This window comes from Hesperophylax consimilis, chromosome 10 (genome assembly GCF_061612785.1).
Source record: "Hesperophylax consimilis isolate HC1 chromosome 10, BYU_Hcon_1.0, whole genome shotgun sequence".
NCBI lineage: Eukaryota > Metazoa > Arthropoda > Insecta > Trichoptera > Limnephilidae > Hesperophylax > Hesperophylax consimilis.
Window position 1 is genome coordinate 18,734,820 of NC_142845.1, and position 21,092 is coordinate 18,755,911.

A 21,092-nucleotide genomic window follows, 5' to 3' on the forward strand; every position below is an offset into this window, starting at 1 on the left:
TAATTGTTTGTTACGCTTCTTAATACACTGATTAATTGGATTATTTGGGTTACCTTGGCGCCATTACAGCTTGCAACATCGATTACATTAAGGTATTTAGTTGTGTAAGTTTCGTTATGTTACGAAGTTTTAATTTTCTACTTTCCGCCCTTACCATAAAGGGCACTATATATTGAACAGCGAGACTACGCCCGTTTCATTGTGAATATTATTTTGTTATAAGATTTATTTATTAATTGGTTTAATTTATGATAGAAATTATCGTTTATATTCAGGATCAATATTATTATCTACCAAGTAATGCATCTTTTGATAAGTAGTTCATTACTCTTATGAATGTTATAGATACCATAACCATAGGAAATTATTACTTAAACTATCGATATATATTTGCCGCCAGCTGGTTTCGCATAAACACAATCTTCGACAAATTAACATAGAAAAGATTCATAAAGTGAGCTATTTTTTCATATTATATAATATACAGGGAGTTAAGGTACGTACTTGACTTATTTTAACCATTGATTCCTGACATTATTTGGAGTAAAAAATTTAAATGAAATTTTGGAAAACGGTGACATTTTTGATGTCTTTTTTCAACGTAAAACATGAAAAACCAGTAGGTATTGGAGAGTTGGGATCGGGGTGAGGGGTTGGTCGGTTACTAGACTGAGTACCCAGTGACAACATGTAGAAGAATTTTTTTGCTAGATTTTGAATACAAAATTAAAATAAATAAATAAAACGTTAAAAAAAAACACCAGATTTCAAAATTTCGTTTTTACTCCAAATAATGTCAGGAATCACTGGTTAAAGTCCATCTCTTAACACCCTATATAATGTCTAACTATAAAGGGATTGATTTCTTATTCATTTGGTACCAACCAAACAAACTAAGCAAATATTTTAGATATACCAAATACCCTAGCATATTAGTAATAGTCTAACTCCAGTAAAATGTTGGCAGTATTTAGGTATTGGCTACAACTCTGGCCGCTCAGAAATGCTTGGGAAACATCCGAAGTTGTAGGTATTATAACTAGTCTACAGTATTTGGTTATACTAATCCAACTACATTGAATATTCTGAGCTTGGTCTCGAATTAGATTTGAAAAAAAAAATGGAAAGATACAAAAGGATGTCTGAATACAATCATAGCACAAACAACAATTCATCACTATATTATCATAAAACTTTGCCGCGTTGAATTATCTTTTTGATAAACCCAAAAAGGAATGACATTTCTGTTTTGAATATATAATAGCTGGATGCCCTTAAACGATGGCGGTATTAGATTTTCATTTTGGATAAAAATTAGCCTTTTATAATGATAGAGCAGATCCACAAGCTCTGTTGTAATTCCATTTCAACCAGAAACAGGGCTGTTGCAAAATACCACGAAATATTTTTTAAATGATGATTGATACTTTTTTAAATAAAGAAAACAAACATGGTAATATTTTTATTTGTTTCTGGTGAAAATCGCAGGTTATGCTGCGTTCAGATCTGATCTATTATATGTGGGAATCTATAACCAATTTATATATAGAACGAAATTTCAACTTTGTTTCTATTCCATGAAAAGCCGGTTCTCACTGATCTATCTCACAAGTGGGAACGCTGCATTAGTCAACGTAATATTTCGATTAAAGAAAATCTCTTTTAAGAGGCTGAGTAACTTTGTAACCTGAAATAGGAGTACCTATTTAAACCGATTAGCTAAGATTAATGTAAAAATAAACTGACGATTAGCGCATTTCAGGTTTCAGTTGACCAAGTGACCATTCTGCATACCTACAGGTAGAACTTTAAGATTAAGAATTTAATCCGTTGACCAAATATGGAAGTGTCTATAAGTCTCAGTATTAACCGGGGAGCTATGTGTACCGCTATCTGCTATTAAAGAAATCTATTCGGTTCAAATTGTATGTTAATATCATGCTTTGCTAATTCGACACTCCATTTTGGGCGGACTAAATAAATTACGGCGCCAACCGCTGGCCAAGGAATCAAAATTGTTATTTATATTCTCTTGTTATCACGACCACGAAATATCTCTGATTGGTAACATTTTATTTTTATAATTTTTCAGAGATTATTGCTGTTATCGCCGTTTTAATAATTTTATTGAACTAAATCTTAGATAAATAAACTTTTCTGGCGAAGTAACATATCGTATATCTTACCTTTTAATTCTAAAATATTATGAAGCAATTTACCTTTACCTTTGAATGTATTTAAAGTTACATGATGTAAAATAAGATTATCATTAAGGACATGCTGTTAAGATTATATTATGTTTATTACAGTAGAATTAATAGCAAACATGCAAAAAGCGTCAAACACATGCCCCATGCTCCCATGCCATGCAAACGTGCTATCAATAGCTCTGGTGTAGGCGAAAATTTTCTATGGCGACTTTTATTTTTGGCACTTGTCCATTATCCTCAGCCTGAAAAAACCAAGGACGGGTTGTGTTTCACAGAATTTGAACAATTCATCAAATTTCGAAGTTATTTTTTATCTTTAAAGTTCTGTGAAAGTTCTATTAAAGTTATCTTATTATCTCAGTTCTGTGAAGCAACTGTCTCATAATTATATAATAACATAACTTGAATAATACATTCAGAGAACTTGAATTTTAACTTTTATGAATTGTTAAAATCCTGTGAAACAAGTGGCCCTCGGGAAGGGGTGTTTCACAAAATTGAACAATTCATCAAAGTTAAAATTCAAGTTCTGTTATTATTTCATCATCGCCCGGTTGTTTCATAGTACTCGGGGAACTTGAATATTAACTTTCAAATTAGATAAATTTTTCAAATTTTCCGAAACAACCCGTTCTTAATGTCTGAAAGTTTTTGAATTTTTTTGAAGCAATTGAAAGACCCCAACCTTGAAAACAAGCAATATAATGCGTGAACTCTTTGGACATCAAAACAAAGTGGGCTATATACCAACACGCCAAAAATAAAAGTCAGCCATATTCTTTCCTCTGAAAGAAAGCTCCGAGGAGTGGAAAGTTGATGACGAAAAGAGTGAAAGAGTTCGGTTAATAATTGTTTGAGAGAGTTAAGTATTGAGTATTAAGTATAGAGGTAAAACAATTAAAAAAGAAACAAGATATGACAGAGATGGGAGACCACCACTTACACTTTAATATGTCATACTGGCCGTTCTTTTTCTTGACTTCACGGAGGCACCACCGACAAAAATTAACAAGTTTAAACAATTTAATAACAGTGTTGAATTAATTGACGAGGTGTGTTGTGTTTTGGCATCCGACCTGATCCACATGGATGACAGTTTCGCCTTGTAGAAGCGTTTACTCTAAAAGCATCAACTATATCTAGAAGAGGGTTGGCTGAAAGGGAACTAGGGATTAAACAGGTGAGATAGCGGGTAATATATATATAAGGTCAGTTTTGGACATTTCGTAATCTGCCCAACGTATTTATAAGTTAGATTACGTAATGTTAAAATTACCAACGTTGCGACTGTAGTACAATCAGTGATTTTTTATAAAAAAACACCTTCTTCTGAGACAAGAATTAATTTCAAATAAATTATACAGAGTGACTAATTATTTTTCTATTCTACTTACTATGTTCACATAATATTGTCGATACTTGTCAAAGTGTATCGTTTTGTCTAAGTCAACTATTTTAGAACTAATAATAATGTAATTTATACAATTTTTCACTTGTTAGCGTTAGCAGTCTGTACTCTCAAGTTGGTTTTTATTATAAACGTATATCTTAACAATAATTATAATTATAATAAGCAATAAATATATCTTATTCAATAAAAACGCACAATTAGAAAAAAAAACAAATATAAACCACTATACCATTTCCACGACTTTCACAAAACCTGAATGCACCAAAATTTTGATAAAAATAAACAAAATCTTTTACCTTTCAACAATGGTTGTTTTTTTTCAATCAACTTATCATTAAACCCTAGGAGGAAACAAATTTATAATTATTAACGATTTCATTCAAACCATAAATATAATCAATAATAATAACAATATTTTGACATTCAATTAGAAGACCAATGAATGAGAGTATATGAAAATTAAAAAGAAATTCAAATACACCATGAAAATGGCATTGCAAGATCGTGAAATAATAACATTCGATGTTTCTCATGCCAAACAAACATAACTACCAAATTTTTATAAAAATCCCTTTACCCATATCCAAAATTCTATGAAAACAAATTAACAACAAAAAAAACGGTTGACAGGATATTCTCGCGAAAGTATCGCCTTCCTTCAGCAAAAAAAACGGTTGACAGGGTATTCTCGCGAAAGTATCGCCTTCCTTCAGCAAAAAAACGGTTGACAGTATATTCTCGGGAAAGTATCGCCTTCCTTCAGCAAAAAAAAAACGGTTGATAGGATATTCTCGCGAAAGTATCGCCTTCCTTCAGCAAAAAAAAAACGGTTGACAGGATATTCTCGGGAAAGTATCGCCTTCCTTCAGCAAAAAAAAAGGTTGACAGGATATTCTCGCGAAAGTATCGCCTTACTTCAGCAAACAGTAACAGTAAGTTGTAACGGTGCCAACTTTATTTATATTACATGAATATGTAGGTTGGTATTCGAATAATCATAGATTAATTATTTAGTAGTGCAAGGGTTGTGACTTAGTTGGGCGTGTTTAATTGCAACCCCACAGTTAGTAACATTGTTACAATGTGCTAAAAATGTACATATCTTGTATATTTAATTATTTCTTTACATGTCTGTCCCGTTTCTACTTACGGTTAACGCAACGTTCGTTTTAATCTACAGATAGCGTTATCTACGAGTATATAAAGATGGCGTTAATTTAATTATTTTATTAAAATACGCTTTTTGAAAGTTATTTTTTACAATATGAAGATGATTTTTGATAACAAATAATTCGTCTTAATATTTTAAAGCATAACCATAGTATAACTTGCAAAAGCGTGTTTTAATAAAATAATTAAATTAACGCCATCTATGAGCACGTAGATTATAACGAACGTCGCGCCTTACTTTAATCAGTTGGGAAGGGTACTCACGTAAATATTTGAATTTTTCATCGACGTTATGTTGGTTTAATAATAATTATTACTCTACAAAACACTTCAATTTTTTATCCAACACCAAATTACGAATTTTCTCTACCACAACCCTTTTCTTTTATAACGTATTTTTTAATGTTTTAATGCTACATTCAGCATTCGAAATATAGGTAATATTTTACTATTTTTTTACAAATGAATCAAGGTAGAAAAAATATTCTTTGAAATCAATTCCCGAAAATGAAATAATCCCCAATATACTACCTAATGCGTAAAAAATATCAAAAATAACCTTTTGACCGTTTCATTTTAGACAAACTCGTTATAAAATCAAATTTAAGGAAATCCCTTTAAAATGTTCGTAAGCATTTGTCAGGACTCTAATGCAACAATCATAGGTCATCTGGAAATGTACAGTTCCATGTAATACTTTGCATTTATTGTGAGATTTATTCTAAATGTTGTATCTTTATTAAAAGATTTGAAAAGTCTTGGTAAGGTTAGTGGTGTTTCACAGAAATTCAAATATAACATTGTCACCAAAAGGCTAGTCCATTTTGTTTTTTTAATGACGTTTGAAACGGATTGTGATCAGACAAGCATAACATGACGTCTGTGCTCTTCTGCTGACGAATTTTACCGGAACCTAGAATCGGCTTTTCACGGAACCTTTCAAATGTTAAAAAAAGGCGCTGAACGGTCATTTGATGACAACGTTACAATTTAATTTCTGTGAAATTGAACAATTGTAGTAGAGTATTAATTTCCAACCATGAAATAAGTTTGGGTTTTGCTTGAAGGCAGTGTCCACAACATTACAAGTGTTCACTATGAAATAGGCCAGTGCAAGAAGTAAGTAGAACTCACAGCGTCTTCCGTCGGTGATGACCTGCTCGCAGTCGTTCTGGCTAGTGGTAAGGGGGCACTTCCAGAGGGCCCCGGACCTGTTGGTGTCGGGCTGTAAGTTTTTACCCAATGGAGCACCCACCAGAAGCCTGGAATCGAAACAAATAAAGATTATTAGCTACATTTTATTAAAAAATAGGAAAATAATGCTAACCAAAATCTACCACTTTTTTACACTTTTGATATGTCTAAATATCTTCATATTATTTGCACATATTCTCTCCTACTATCTCTTCTAATTGCTTGTTAATCATCTTATTCTTATTATCTTCTGCTATTATTTTATTTTATTTAAATTATTCATCTATTTTGTACCACTTTTGTATCTCATTTGTTTCTGTCGCATCTATTTCTATTATGTAAGTGTTTTTGAATTGGATTGTTCACACGTAAGTCAGGACATTTATAAAACAATTTACATGTAATAAATAAACATGTGAGATTCAGCAAGACAGTTTATGTTAACAACGGGTAAGTTAGCATATTTTTTTTACATAAACATCAAAAGAAACATCAAATCAGTCTAATGCTTTCCATCCACGGATTCCGACATGATCAGAATAAAGAAGAACACAATACCAACCAACAAGAAGAACCAAAAGCCTGACCACACAGGCCTTATATTTGAAATTCGGAAATTCGCTCTCTCAGTACATATTCAAAATCAAATGGAATGGAATATACGATGACAGACTGAATAAGAGAGATAAAGCACTGTATTGTCATTGACTATCTCGGTTTCCATTCATATCTACATGGAAGGCACTTCTATAAGGTGTGAATATGTATTATCTATTCAGTGAGTTGTACCATTAATTCCTACTGTATCGACTGACATGAGTGATATGAATATATGAAGGTAAATAAATTAGAACCAATGCACGTGCTGTATTTGCAACAATTCGGATGACACTGCACCGAGTTCAAGAAGCCAGTAAGTTGCCTCAATATACTGAATTGGAGAATTCACTTGGATGTCAGTGAATTTGAAAAAAACAACTTCTCCAGCCCTAAGAGAGGAGGCAAGTAACGATTTCTGGCCATAAAAGGCTAAAAGTTATTTAAAATCAGTCAAAGGTTTATAATAATGTATATATCTTTGTTATAATCGACATCTTCGTTTGGTTTTGCGGTCGTAACCATGCACGTTGAAAGTGTCACATTTTTATAATTATTTTTAACCTTTACAGCGGATGCACTATAACACTTAACATTACGCAAATATATGACAAAACAGAGATAATATTTAGATTTCTATCCCGCGGATTTGCAGTGTTTTGTTTAACTTTCGTGTCCTGCTTCTCGAACCGATGACTTCACTGCGCGCATAAACAATTCAATTTAACGGAAATCGTAAAAAATAATTTTGAAATCTGAAATAAATGTAGATATAATACAAACAATGTGACATGTGCGCAATATTTTAGTTAGAAGTGGGCAGGCATGATTGCAAATAAAACAAGAATTATTATTGAACTACAAGTAGTATACCCATCAATTTATGATGGTCATTTAGAAGGAAAGAGTGCCCAGGAAGACTTGTAGCGATGCTACGAGATTCATCTAGAACGTCTCGCCAATACAAATAGCATCGTAACCCGAACACTCCAGACATAATGCTCACCAGATCCCCAAACGTCTAAAGCTCGCCGAGTTAAAATCATGGTAAACACGTGGCAACGCAAACAACCAAGGATAATTGAAAGAGCTCAAAGAGGCTTTCATCCAGCAGTGACTGATGATGACTATGGCTTAGATAGACATTCATTTACCATGCTAACTGAATCAAAAATGTCTACATAAATATGCCCCTAAAGTAAAGATACCCGTGTTGATCTTTGATTATTGAATTTACGTTTCAAAACTGCCGACGGAGGAACTGAAGGCGACTGAGGAAGATCTATGGGAGATAAAGGGTCCATTCATGGACCAGACTATCTCAAGTAGCTAAGTGCCTAATCAATCTCGAATGTCTCAGGCAACTGGTTATTAATAAGACAGCCGGGAATTAAAGCAGCTCGAGATAAAGTGGATACGGAAGCACGCCATACTGTCAACTGCTGTCGCTGGGAATAAATAATTATTGGGCTATATAATTTATTATAAATAATAATACCGTTTGGTCGGTTTTCGTGCTTGAGCAGTTTGACGTTTTCTTTTCAACTGGTTTTGAGAGGCAACAAATTTTTGATAATAGCAAGAATGTTCAGGTAACTTCCAGCTTTTTAGCATAAAGTCAAATGGAATGTATAAATTAACTTACAAATTAGGAGCTTATTAGTTCAAATGGCAGGTTATCTGAATCGCTCGAATCAGCCGTTAGCGCCGGTGTAGTTGGATATCATGCCAGCCATTATTCGTATAAAATTTTTTTAGAAAATTTAAAAATAATAACAATTAAAATGTCTCAATATTATATTGTGCTTTTATGCTCCCCGTAAACGCCGGGAGATATATTTATAAGTGATTAACATTCAAGAAAAAAAAAGTGGATTGTGCCTTAAAAATACATAAATATAAACTAATATAAAATTCTCGCGCTTGTAATAAATATTTTATTTTATTAGATTATGTGATGCCTCGGGAATCTTTTATAAGCTTAAGTATGATCTAATTTGAAAAAAAAAGTTATTTTAAAGCGAAGTAAAAAAAAAAAAGAAGTATTCAAAAATTTAAGATAAACTCTATAAAATGTGTATATTCTTGGTATACCTAATATCGTAGGTAATAGGCAATAAAATCGCTTGACAAACGGAGTCTAGAAACTGGTTTTTATTTATTTTGTGAATAATTTTATAAAAAAGTTAATTAAGCGAAACTGTCAGTATTTTTTAAAAGTTGTTTCCTTTACGCGTTGATACATTTCTATTGAAAAAAAAATCAGTAGTGTACATTTATATTTTTTATTGAGTAATTTATTTTTTTATTTGTATTCTACACAAGCTAAACGATAGGAAATCCTTCAATGTATCTAAAGCATATTTTTTGGTATTCATAATGTACGCCAATTCGTTATAAAGATTAATCAAAATAGTGATTTAGCACTAAGCTTCGCCTTAAACGATATCTTTTAAACCGTATCACAGATGCCAGATCAATCAAATGATATCCAACCACACTAGCGCCATCTACCTCGAGCTTTCCAAATTACCTGCCATTCATCGTGATGTGTCTAAAAGAAAGCAAAGCAAAAATACTACAGGGTATTCCAATAAGAGGTGTTATTTTTATATTCAAAGAAACTTTTCCCGTAAAAGATCAATGGTTTCGTTGCTTGTGTGGCACGTAGCGCCGTCTTGTTGAATGTAAACGTTGTTCAGATCAATACCATCCAATTTCAGCCATAAAAAATCATTAATCATCTCTCGATAGCGCAATCCATTCAGCGTAACTGTTGCTCCAGCCTTATTTTCGAAAAAGTAAAGTCCTCCGATGACTCCGCCGGACCATAAACCGCACCAAACAGTCACACGTTGAGGATAGAGAGGATTTTCATCAATAAATCTTGGGTTTTCCGAGCCCCAGATTCGACAATTTTGCTTGTTGACGAAGCCACCGAGGTGGAAATGGGCCTCATCACTCAAGATGATCCTTCGATGGAATTCTAATAATTAATAATAGTGAATTTTAATAATTTCAATGCGTTGTTGAAGCGTTCCATTTTTATTAATGGCGCAGTTTCTAATTGTCAAATGTCAAAAAATGACAGCTTCAAAAGTAACATCTACCGAAATAGCGGGCTATTCAAAATAACACCTCTTATTGGAAAACCCTGTATAAATAACAAAATACCGTCAGAGATCGTAGATAAATCCGGGAAGGATGGAAAGGAATCTACAAATGGTTAAAAAAAATCCTTTTGGAGAATATTATGAAGTTATGAGAATAAAGGAAATGAGGAAGAGAAGGATAAAGACAAGATATAGACACAGGAAACGTCTTCTGTCTTCACGAGCAATGGGTTCCAAACCTAACAATTAAAAACGGATAAAATATTACATGCTTATCAAAAATACTAATTTCGGTTGTAGATCTGGTACCTCTGGTACAACGAACTTTCGAAATTTGAATGTAATTTGTATTTTCAAAATTGGAGAACTGATTGTGTTAAGTTGTTATTACCTACCATAATATAACATTTCAACAGAAAATTATTTTAATTCTCTATTTAAAAAATGTGAATTAATAATTATCGTTATACTGGACAAATCCTCAGGCTTGCGCTAATATTAATATAATAAAGAGATTATTTTGATTCTCCCTGAAAACAAACAGAAGCCATTGGGAGAAAGATATAATTACTTTTAAGAACTTTCAAAGAATATAACACGACTTAAAGTGGTAGAGAAATAATTAAAGGAGATGTAATACAAGTTTCTGGCAGCAATGAAGCGCCAGATGGTCAATGGTAACTGGTCACTCGGCCAGTTATCTTTATGGGACACTTGGTACATCAACTTTTAATGGACGTTCACACTTTTTTGATAAACAATAATTAAGTTCAGGAAAACGGTTCACATCTCCAGCATGCTGTTTTAATTGAAAAACACGCCAGTTTGAGTGATGTGATGAATGAACCATGTAATTAATCGTAATAACACTGAATTTCTGGAGTTTTACGCTGTTTTATTTTCAATTGACTCCGTGGACAAGCAGTTGAATCATTTTAAAATACAAACGGTGTCCGGAAACGAGTAATATCCACAAGCGGGAAACTGGTGCATCTACATTACACATAGAACCCAAAAATTTTTTTTGTTGATCTGAGCATTTAGATTTCTTTAAACTTTTACTTTTCCGTTTTTTCAGCAACTAAACTAAAGGGTTAAAAATACTTTTTGTGCCGAGTCCATGCTTCGGCGTATTTTAAAATATATTAGATTAGATTGGATAATTTTGGTGCTGGAAATGGTTTTCATTAGTAGTCCATTTATACTCGTAAAAATAATATTGAAAAGTTAATAAAAAATGTGAAACAACAATTTTATAACCTTAATAATAATTTTTCAAATTCACTCGGTTTTCAGCACGCGCAGGTGTATGTGGGCCCTTAATAAAATGCTTGTAAGAGATTCCATAGACGCACTCGAACCCGAGAAGATCATTCGAAAATCCCGCACAGTCATGAATCATAAAGCAATGAACGTTTACCATAGATAAAGGAATAAACGGGTGCTATCTATCGCCCGCCTTCCGAAATAATTGGTTAAGTACTGGAAATAAGTTGAGTAAGTACTGCACACAGATCGCGTGCATCTGGTTGGATAATTAATTACATCTTGGCATTTGTATTTTTTTCTTCCGATCTGGCGCAGCCGATGGTAAAGAGTAGAGACGAACAAAGCCAACGCACAAATCAAGTTGATATTTTTACACGCGTTGAAATTCCTTCTCTCGGGGTAGGGCCCGTAATATGTGAGTAATACACCGAAGATATTATAATAATTCTGTGTTGGGACGTGACTAGAATTTGGAGACAAATATTTACATGGTCAGGATATTACGACTTATGAACAACAACTGTACCTACATATTATTTTTAAGAACCTGGGGCAGGTTGAGATTTTTTTTTTTACTTATGAGTATGAGAGGGGGCGGGTTATGGAAATGGATGGAGAGGAAAAAGAAGATAGTTGAGAAAGAAGCTGGCTATTCGGATCTGATCACCAAACACAACTAAAGCCATTAAGCAACGTTTAGATTGTGAATGGTAGTCTTTCATCAGAGAGACATCACTTAAAAGATGCTTAAGAGGAAGCTACAAGCCCAAAAATGTGTTTATTCTTGGTATACCTTATATCTTAGGTAATAGGCATTGAAATCGCTTGACAAACAGAGTCTAGAAAAGTTCGATTTCAAGCAAAAACTGTTTTTTTTAAAATTTATTTTGTAAATAATTTTATAAGAAAGCAAAAAAGTTAATCAAGTGAAACTGTCACAGATAATCTTAGCTATAATAGTCTATTTTTAAAAAGTTGTTTTCTTTATGCGTCCATATATTTCTATTTAAAAAATATAGTTTTAGTAGTTTACATTTATATTTTTTATTGAGTCATTTATTTTTTTATTTGTATTCTTCAAGCGAAACGATAGGAAAACCTTCAATTTATCTAAAACTTATTTTTTGGTATTCATAATCTACAGTAATTCGTTATAAAGATTAATCAAAATAGTGATTTGGCATTAAGCCTTAACAAAACCTAGAAAATAACGTGATATTTGTAGAAAATACTTAATATTTTAATTTATTTATAAGGGCTTTTTGAAATGATCGATTCAAAATTCTAAAATATATGTTGAAAATGTTTTATAAACTTACATGTATGTACCTACCTAATCTACCACAGTGTTTTCTGTGTTCTTCCTAAAAGTAAACAGTCAAACCATAATGTTCAGGGAAAAGTAAGAAACATTCAAATCTTTATCCTGCCTCAACTCTTTTCGTGTTCCACATCTAACCTTGGTCCCTTCACACATAACACAATAAAAACGCTATTAAACAAATAAAAAGGTCCATAAATAAGGAACATTTATTTTGCTTACTCACGGTCGCGCCCGTATGGTTAAAAAAATAATATCATTTCGTTTTCGTCGGAGCGATAAAGTTTAAAAAATAAAACAGAAACAAACTCCCACATTTCTTGTAGACACATGTGTTGGACACATTGTTCCCAGCTTTCTGCATGATAATTATTACTTGTATGGGTTCATTGTATTAAGATTTGACAATTCTAAGGAGCGCTTCGTATAATTTAATTGTGACAGGACATTAGAAGAAGTGAAAAATTGAAAGAAAATGTTTATTGGTAGAGAAACCAAGTTCATAAACCTTTTCCCCCTTATTTTCTGACGCATATAAAACTCTCAAATGAGTTCTGGTGTTATGAATTTTTCACAGATTCATGTATGGAATTTTCAGGTCAATGCGACTATTTTTTGTTTGAAATGTCAATTCCAAGAAGGAATCATTTGCTTTGAAACATCCATTTAACTGTAAATAAAAACACATATAACCATATTCTTAAATAATAACGGCCTCGGTGATCGTGAGGTAAGGCTCTCGACTAGCAAACTGCAGGTCGCGGGATCAAATCCCGACGTGCGCATGTGAATTTTATTAGATTAATTTATGTTATATCACAATTTAAGATTTAAAATAATATAAAGTATATTTGTGGCACGTTCCAGACTGTAAGATACTGTCAGTATTGCCAGCATTCAGAATAGAAACGTCGCTTAAAATGGCTTTGGCCGTGTTAGATCTGAATATGCAGGTACTTCCCCACCGTCATCTACCACATCTACTCCTCCTCCCCTCATAATTTCAGCCACACTACTTACCCCTATTGTGGATGCCATAATCTTACTGGCTCCAGACGGTTGGGAGCAGTTGGGACTCTTGTGCGGTTTCACACTAATTCAAAAAAATATGTTGTTTAAATAAGATAATATTTAGATAGGAAAAATAGATTGAAAAAGCATAAAACTCGTAGGACGAAACCGGGTAGTAAACCTAGTAGAACATACAAACTAACATTTGACTCTCCATAAAAACAGGGAAATCCCTGGCAAGACCAAAAATAACAAGAAAACCGGAATACCATGTAGAAAATTAAAATTAGTACGTTCGAAATTTATACACATAGAAGCCAAATATCTACAGAAAACTACACTTCACGACACCAGAAATTTATGCATATAGAAGCCAAACATCTACAGAAAACTACACTTCACGACACCAGAAATGTATGCATATAGAAGCCAAACATCTACAGAAACCTACACTTCACGACACCAGGAATTTATGCATATAGAAGCCAAACATCTACAGAAAACTACACTTCACGATACAAGAAATGTATGCATATAGAAGCTAAACATCTACAGAAAACTACACTTCACGACACCAGAAATATAATAGTAAACGTAAATAGAATTGTAAACGCTATGGGGCATATCAATTTAACGTTGTAATTATAGTTATAAAATGTTTACCCTTATGTGATAAAATTTTCAGAAAAATCCCACCTTCAGAAATGCGCAAATAAATTGAACTAATTCTATTGTTTTTGGCCCATTCCCCCGAGCTGCCAGCGTCTATACAAAATATGTTTAAGTCATCTTGTCATGCGATAAAACCATTATGGATCCGGTAAATAATAGAAAGGTAAATGAATTGTTCCCAAGCCACTCCAATTCAGCACGAAACACCGATTGACGAAATTCGGTGATATTTATTGTCGAGGGGTTAATTACAAAATTGAAGCCATGCGGGTTGCAGTTAAAATTGACTTTTGTTATGCTCTCAAATTACAGATAACTATAATAACAGTTAGGGGTACTAGTACCGTAATATGGGGTGACTATTGAATCCGGGGCGACTTGATTCTCGCGGATATCTGTAATATGTAATTCTCACTTCCACTCAATAATTATTAGCTTCTTTTAACAATTGTGGATACAATTGAAGCTTCAAAAATTAATGTCAAACTAGTTATTTTCTTTTAATATTTAAATATATCGTCGGTTGAACGCGAAGCTGTGATTTTATTTTATTTATCTTACTTATTATATTTATTTTATCTATTACATTTATTTTATTTAATTTAATTATAATATTTATTTTATTTATTTCATTTATTTTAATTATAATATTTCATAATTTATTTTTTATATTTATTTCATTTTATGATTTTTTTAATTTTTTTTATTTGAGTACATAAAACAGGTATGAAACCTAAAAACTTACATACATTGATTATAATAACAAAATAATGTTTTTAAATATTTTCAGTGACAGATGTGTGAAAGTCGATTTTGTAAATTCCTCAACGATTATAGTTTCTTGAACATTTTAACACACATTTTCTTTTTACATATTTAGTTGGGATTGGCGTACCATTGTATCTTATAAAATCATGATATATAAAAGTCGTCCCACTCCGAAGTTTGATTTTCATCACCATGTTTTATAAATATTTTTTTGACTCCCTTAAACAATTTATATATAACTACAATAGTATCAATAGATATGTAGATTGTGGTGACACGTGTCACGATATAAAAATCTTTTGGAAGATAGATTAGCTGTTGAACTTACGAAGTAGTTGTAACTAGTAGGTTGGCAGTTTTCTAACAAGGTAACGCACCTTACCACAAATCAAAGACGGATCTTTATTTTTTTCAATTATAGCAATATCACCTGCTTGGATTTTCTTGTCCTTGAAATTCCTGAAATTGTCTGAGCAAATTTGTAAGGCAACAATTGAAAAAACTCATTGATTCCATTTCTAAATGAGTTCAAGAAGTTATTAAAGCCAATTTTGGACATATTTCACATTAGTTACTGTACTTTATAACTAACTAACCATCACGCCGTTCTCCGTAGGGGTAGGCAGGGAGGACGGACCGCCAAACAACTCGGTCTTGACAAACACTTAGGTACCAGCACTCCACTGTGGACTGCAAGCTTCGTTTCTTTATACAATTTGTTTGTTAGTGCCAACTGTGTTCAGTCCTCCATTAATGGAGTTACCTGCCTTTACAGTTCTTTCAATATATCCTTCCTCTTTTCAGTTTACATACATATTTTAAAAATATATTTCGTTAGTTTAAACTTGTGTAATAAATAGGTTAGGTTAGGTTAGGTTAGGTTAGGTTAGGTTAGGTTAGGTTAGGTTACAAAACGACACAACGGACACAAAAGTTTTTATAAAAAAAACTATTTAGTTTCAAAGTTCAAAATTGATCAAAGTCACTCCATTTTACGGTATCTGTTATTAATTTATAAGCAACCCCACAAAGATAATTTAATTGTATTTTTTCTGTACCAAAAGCTGTGAAAGCAATAGAACAATAATTGTAGGTAATTAATAATAAGTGTTTGTTAGGTTTAATATGGCTTGTGGGAATAAAAAACTTCTTGATTCGTTTTCTCATTGATTAAATTCGTGATCCCTATGAATAATATTGTCCTGATGAACCTGTCAGGTTCCTTCACTGCATGAAGAGATGCAGAGACTACTACTGTTCTATATACTTGTAAGAGCCGGTCAGTCCATAATTATTATGAGCTGGAGGGAGCACCTCGCTGAGCGCTGTTCGAGGGCAGGGAAAATAGAAAACGAAGACGGTTGTGGCCACAACATCCTCGTCTTCGAATTCCCCGACAACTCTTCCGGTACAATACTAGTGAGACTAGATCAGTCCATTTCATGTTCATGTTCTATGCACCATCCACTACTCTTCCAGCTTTCCTCTTTTGAAGTGATCACTATTTCAGATTTCAGAGAAGAATCACTGGAGAACTACAGAGGTTAGAATATTCGATGAAGGCAAAAATTAGTTTGTTGCAATATTTTAGATTTTTTTTTAATAAAATGCTAACAATTTTTGGTAAAGTTCTTCGAATAAGCTAGCTGGATATAATAATTTTGGTGGGCGTTTTAACAGCCGGGTATGGAAATATTAATTAGTTAATTGGCCTTAATTATAATTGTGGGTTGTGTGGGAATTTCTGTACATCCATGGTCCATGCAGAACGGGCGTTACTGTGGATTATAGAGGGATTAGTTATCCTTATGTATTTATTATGTTATCGAAGGGAAACCAGGAAATTTTCTAAAGATTTGCTAGAATACGCTTATGCGCTTTGAGTCCGATACCAGCAAAAATACATAGAACTACTGGAAAAAATCCAAAAAAGGTTTATAAGGAATCTTTATATGAGAATGCATGGTGAGTACATGCAATTCATTCATCAAATGAATTAGCTCTCTAAAAATTGGAGCCCTTTTAATAAGTAACAGTATTAAAAATAAGATTTTATTGACAACCCATACCTCCTGGAATGCTATAAATTGTTCGTATCGAAAAACTAGACGCCAGGGTCGTCACCAAGACCTGATATGTATTACATATGGCAGAATGGACGTTCTGGCCCAGCATAGCATGATAAGAGGTATGGTGCTGTTAAATGTCTAGTGTGACGGACGTACTGCTCCGGGCTCGGCCGCGGTCACCCACGATTAGGATAATAAGATAAATATAGAATTGTGGAATAAAATTAAATGAATCCTAACTGTCCTAAAGAAATAAAATTGTATAAAATGTATGTAATAATGTAAAGATATAAATGTATGAAGCAATGTAAAATGAAAATGTTATCAATAAATGAAACGTCGGAGCTTGGATAGAGGTATACGGGCAGAGAAGTATTGTTAGAGCTGGTACAATCATGAGATCATTTAATTCGGGCACGATTATTAGAGTCGTGCTTATACGAGAGGGAACGTTCGGCCCCGGCCCGAAGCAAGGGGCCGTGCGCCGTCGTGGCGTGCGAGGTGCTTCGCCGTCAGAACGTTCCCCAAGCGCGATTCTGAAGATCGTGTCTGAACAAAGAGAGGCCGTGGTCGCGTTCGACCACGAGCCCAAAATTACCGGCCGAGAGGCGGTAGCCAACCCGGCGGCGAGCCGCGGGCGCTCCACAAACACGGGCTTCGATTCCAGGAATCAAAGAGAAAGCGGGCCCGTGTGAGCGTCGCTCAGCCAGCGAAGGCCGCCGGGGTCCTATAAAACGGGCAACAGTCCCCTGAAAAATTAGATATCCAGCAACCTCCACCAGCTCTACACTTCTCTCTGCTCTGCCTTCTACCTCGCTCCGACTTCTGACTCTACTCGCCTTCTCTTCTTCTTCTGACCCTCGCCTCACCCCGGACCTCTCTGCCCCTACGAAAGACCCGGACTCTACAGCAAGGACGAGTACTAGCATCGGACCAGCTACAACGGCTACAGAGACGCCCCGTTCTACCCCTCCACGCCACTGAAGGGAGACATCTCACGCCTCCACGGATTGGGATCACCGCCCTGTTTACAGTCTTGTGTGTCACACATTACGTCTGGCACATAAGTGGTCCTTCGCCGCCGGATCTCTCCGTGGAAGATGTCACCTTCACTGCGCTCTGGGAAGAACAGCGCTGACGGGGACTCATCGCAAGGAAGCGATGATCCCACACCAACCGGGGCGGCCGCAGCCGCGCCCCCCGGACTCCGGCCTACCGCCCCCCTGGCCCCCTCTGACCCCCAAGCGGAACTTCTGGCTGGCCCCTCCGACGCGTCACCACCACAGACGCCCCCTGCCATGGCCGACGCCTCGTCGAGAAGCGAAGCTTCGAGCGAGGACACGCTCCGGCAGGTGCAGCTCGAGCTACGAGCTGAGAGGCGGCGCAACCAGAAGCTGCAGGAGGACAGCGCCCGACAGATTGCCGAATTGATCGCCACGCTGAAGGGCCTCCCGCGGACCGCTTCCCCTGCAGCCTGGCAACCGGAGACGCACGCCCCAGCTCCACGGGCGGAGTACCCGATGACGGCGGCGCCATCTAGCGGCTTCGGGCGAGATCCGGACTACGCAGCGGAGACGCGCGCCCCAGCTCCACGGGCGGAGTACCGGACGACGGCGGCGCCATCTAGCGGCCTCGGGCGGAACCTGGGCTACTCAGCAGAGACACACACCGCTGCGCCGCGTCCTGGCTACTCAGCGGAGGCGCACACCACTGCGCCGCGCCCTGGCTACTCAGCGGAGACGCACACCGCTGCGCCGCGTCCTGGCTACTCAGCGGAGGCGCACACCACTGCGCCGCGTCCTGGCTACTCAGCGGAGGCGCACACCACTGCGCCGCGCCCTGGCTACTCAGCGGAGACACACACCGCTGCGCCGCGTCCTGGCTACTCAGCGGAGACACACACCACTGCGCCGCGTCCTGGCTACTCAGCGGAGACGCACACCACTGCGCCGCGTCCTGGCTACTCAGCGGAGACGCACACCACTGCGCCGCGTCCTGGCTACTCAGCGGAGGCGCAAACCACTGGCCATGCAGTGAGGGCTCAAACCGGGACGGACAACCAGGCGGCGCATCCACTCACGGACGGCGCTTCCCCAGGCGTCGCGACGCTGCGAGGTGGGCCGGAGCCGCAGTATGGCTATCCCGGTGTGACCCGCGGGCCCGCCCAGTTCCCAGCATTTCCCCCGAGTGCAGACTCGCCACCGCAGCCCCACATGGATGGATACGGGGCGTTCAACCGCGCAGACGAGGCAGCAAGGCAGACGCGGGACTGGGTGAACCAGGGGAGTGTCCCTCTCGCCCAGGTGACGGCCATGTTTGCCGACGCCCTCCGGCAGTCCCAGGCCGGCGGTACACCCCGCTCCCACCCCGAGGATGAGCGGATGGCGTCGCTCATCGCCCGGCAGTCCAGCGCCAAGGACCTGCCGCCTTACGCGGGCGACGCCATAGAGTGGCAGGCCTGGAAGGCACAGTTCCTGCAGTCGACGGCTACCTGCGGGATGACGGCGGCCGAGAATTTGATGCGGCTGCAGCGTGCCTTGAAGGGAAAGGCGCGCGAAGCCGTCAGCCCTCTCCTACTGGACCCGGCGCAGGTGCCGGAAATCATGGACGTCCTGGAGCACCGCTTTGGGGGCGCGCACTCCATCGCCACTGTCATGTTTGACAAAATAAGGCGGCTCACTCGGCTGCCGGAGGATGCGTCTACCGAAGCCCTGGTAGAGTTCTCCGGGGCGGTACAGAACGTGGTCGCCTCACTGGGAAATCTGAGGAGCGACTACCTCTCCAACCCGGCCCTACTCAGCGAGATCGCGTCGAAGATGCCTCTCGCCCTCCGCCTCTCATGGTTGGACAGGGTGGCCGACCAGGCCCAGGCCGCCACCGTGGTGCAGCTCGCCGGGTTCCTGAAGCGGTTGACCAACGCGGTGCCGCGGTCGGGCCTCACCGATAGCGGCCGAGCAGCGCGTCCGAGCATGGCCGAGCATCCGCGGGCCGCCCGCCCGCACCGCGACAACGTTTTCGTTACCGACGAGCGGCCGGAACCCCGCAGTGAAGTGAAGTGCACACTGTGCAAAGACGCTACGCACAAGTTATTCCGGTGCCCCAAGTTCGCGAGTGAAACAGTGGGTGCGCGATGGGAGTTGGTGAAAGGGGCCCGGATATGTTTTAAGTGCTTGGACGGTGTGCACCAAACTAAAACGTGTAAATACCGTGTCAACTGCGGGGTGGGAACGTGCCGGGTTCCCCACCATCGCCTACTGCACGACGCCGCTTACGCTCGCGGCCCCGAGGCGCAGACAGTGACAAACACCTGGGACCAATCGGGAAAGGTGCTGCTTAAAGTGTTACCTGTGACATTGTGCGGCCCCGGGGGCCAAGTGACCGTGCACGCGCTGCTCGACGAGGGCTCGACGGTGACCCTCGTTGACGCCGAAGTGGCAGACATTGTTGGGGCCGCGGGGCCGATCCGCGGCCTGCGCATTCACGGCGCCAACGGCATGTGTTCGTCGGATGCCAAGTCGCAGCGGGTCAAGTTGTCAGTGCGCGGTGACGGCTGTGAATACGCGATGGTGGCTCACACAGTGTCCGACCTAGACCTCCCGCGACAAACAGTGGCCGGCCGCCGGCAAGTGAAACCACGGCTATTAATCGGCCAGGACAATGTTCATTTGATCGTGTCACGGGAGGTCCAAGAAGAGGATGGCGGCCGCATGACGTCACGGACGGCGCTCGGCTGGATTCAACATGGGGGCACCCGGCGGGACGTGGATAGCGGTACCACGCTAAACGTGATCGGCGAGACGGCTGAAATGGGCGAAATCAGCGAGCTCATACGAAGGCACTTTTCCGTTGACTCGCTGGGCGTGACCGCAGTGAGCCGGGTGTCCGCCGACATACGCCGCGCCGAGCGCATAATGGAACAAACAACGCGCCCGCTGGACTCGGGTCGGTGGGAGACCGGGCTGCTGTGGAGAGAGGACGACGTGTGGCTGCCCGACAACCGGCAGTGCGCCGTAAACCGCCTCAACGCCCTCGAGAAGCGCTTGAAAAGCGACCCCGCACTGGCGGCAGCGTACGCGGCCAAAATTTCGCACCTGATAGAGCGCGGGTACGCAGTAAAGGTACCCGACGCCGAGGCTAGCGTACCGTCACGGCGGAGGTGGTACCTGCCCCACTTCGCGGTCACCAACCCGAACAGCCCCGGGAAATTGCGAGTTGTTTTTGACGCCGCCAGCCGCTGCCGGGGAACCTCCTTGAACGACCGGCTGTTAACCGGGCCCGACCTGCTGT

General features: G+C 38.8%; 1 protein-coding gene across 2 annotated transcripts in view; it reads right to left on the minus strand.

The window, feature by feature from the left end:
• mew (multiple edematous wings) overlaps positions 1–21,092 on the minus strand; it is a 180,580-nt gene that overhangs the window by 31,858 nt on the left and 127,630 nt on the right. Inside the window, exons 2-3 of one of the 2 annotated variants that reach the window (XM_089636696.1) lie at positions 5,926–6,053; positions 3,154–3,189 (exon numbers count right to left, since the gene is read on the minus strand). In XM_089636696.1, coding sequence (XP_089492822.1) covers positions 3,154–3,189; positions 5,926–6,053 — 164 coding nt within the window. The remainder of the gene's footprint in view (positions 1–3,153; positions 3,190–5,925; positions 6,054–21,092) is intronic. The other variant, XM_089636697.1, reaches the window with a different exon arrangement.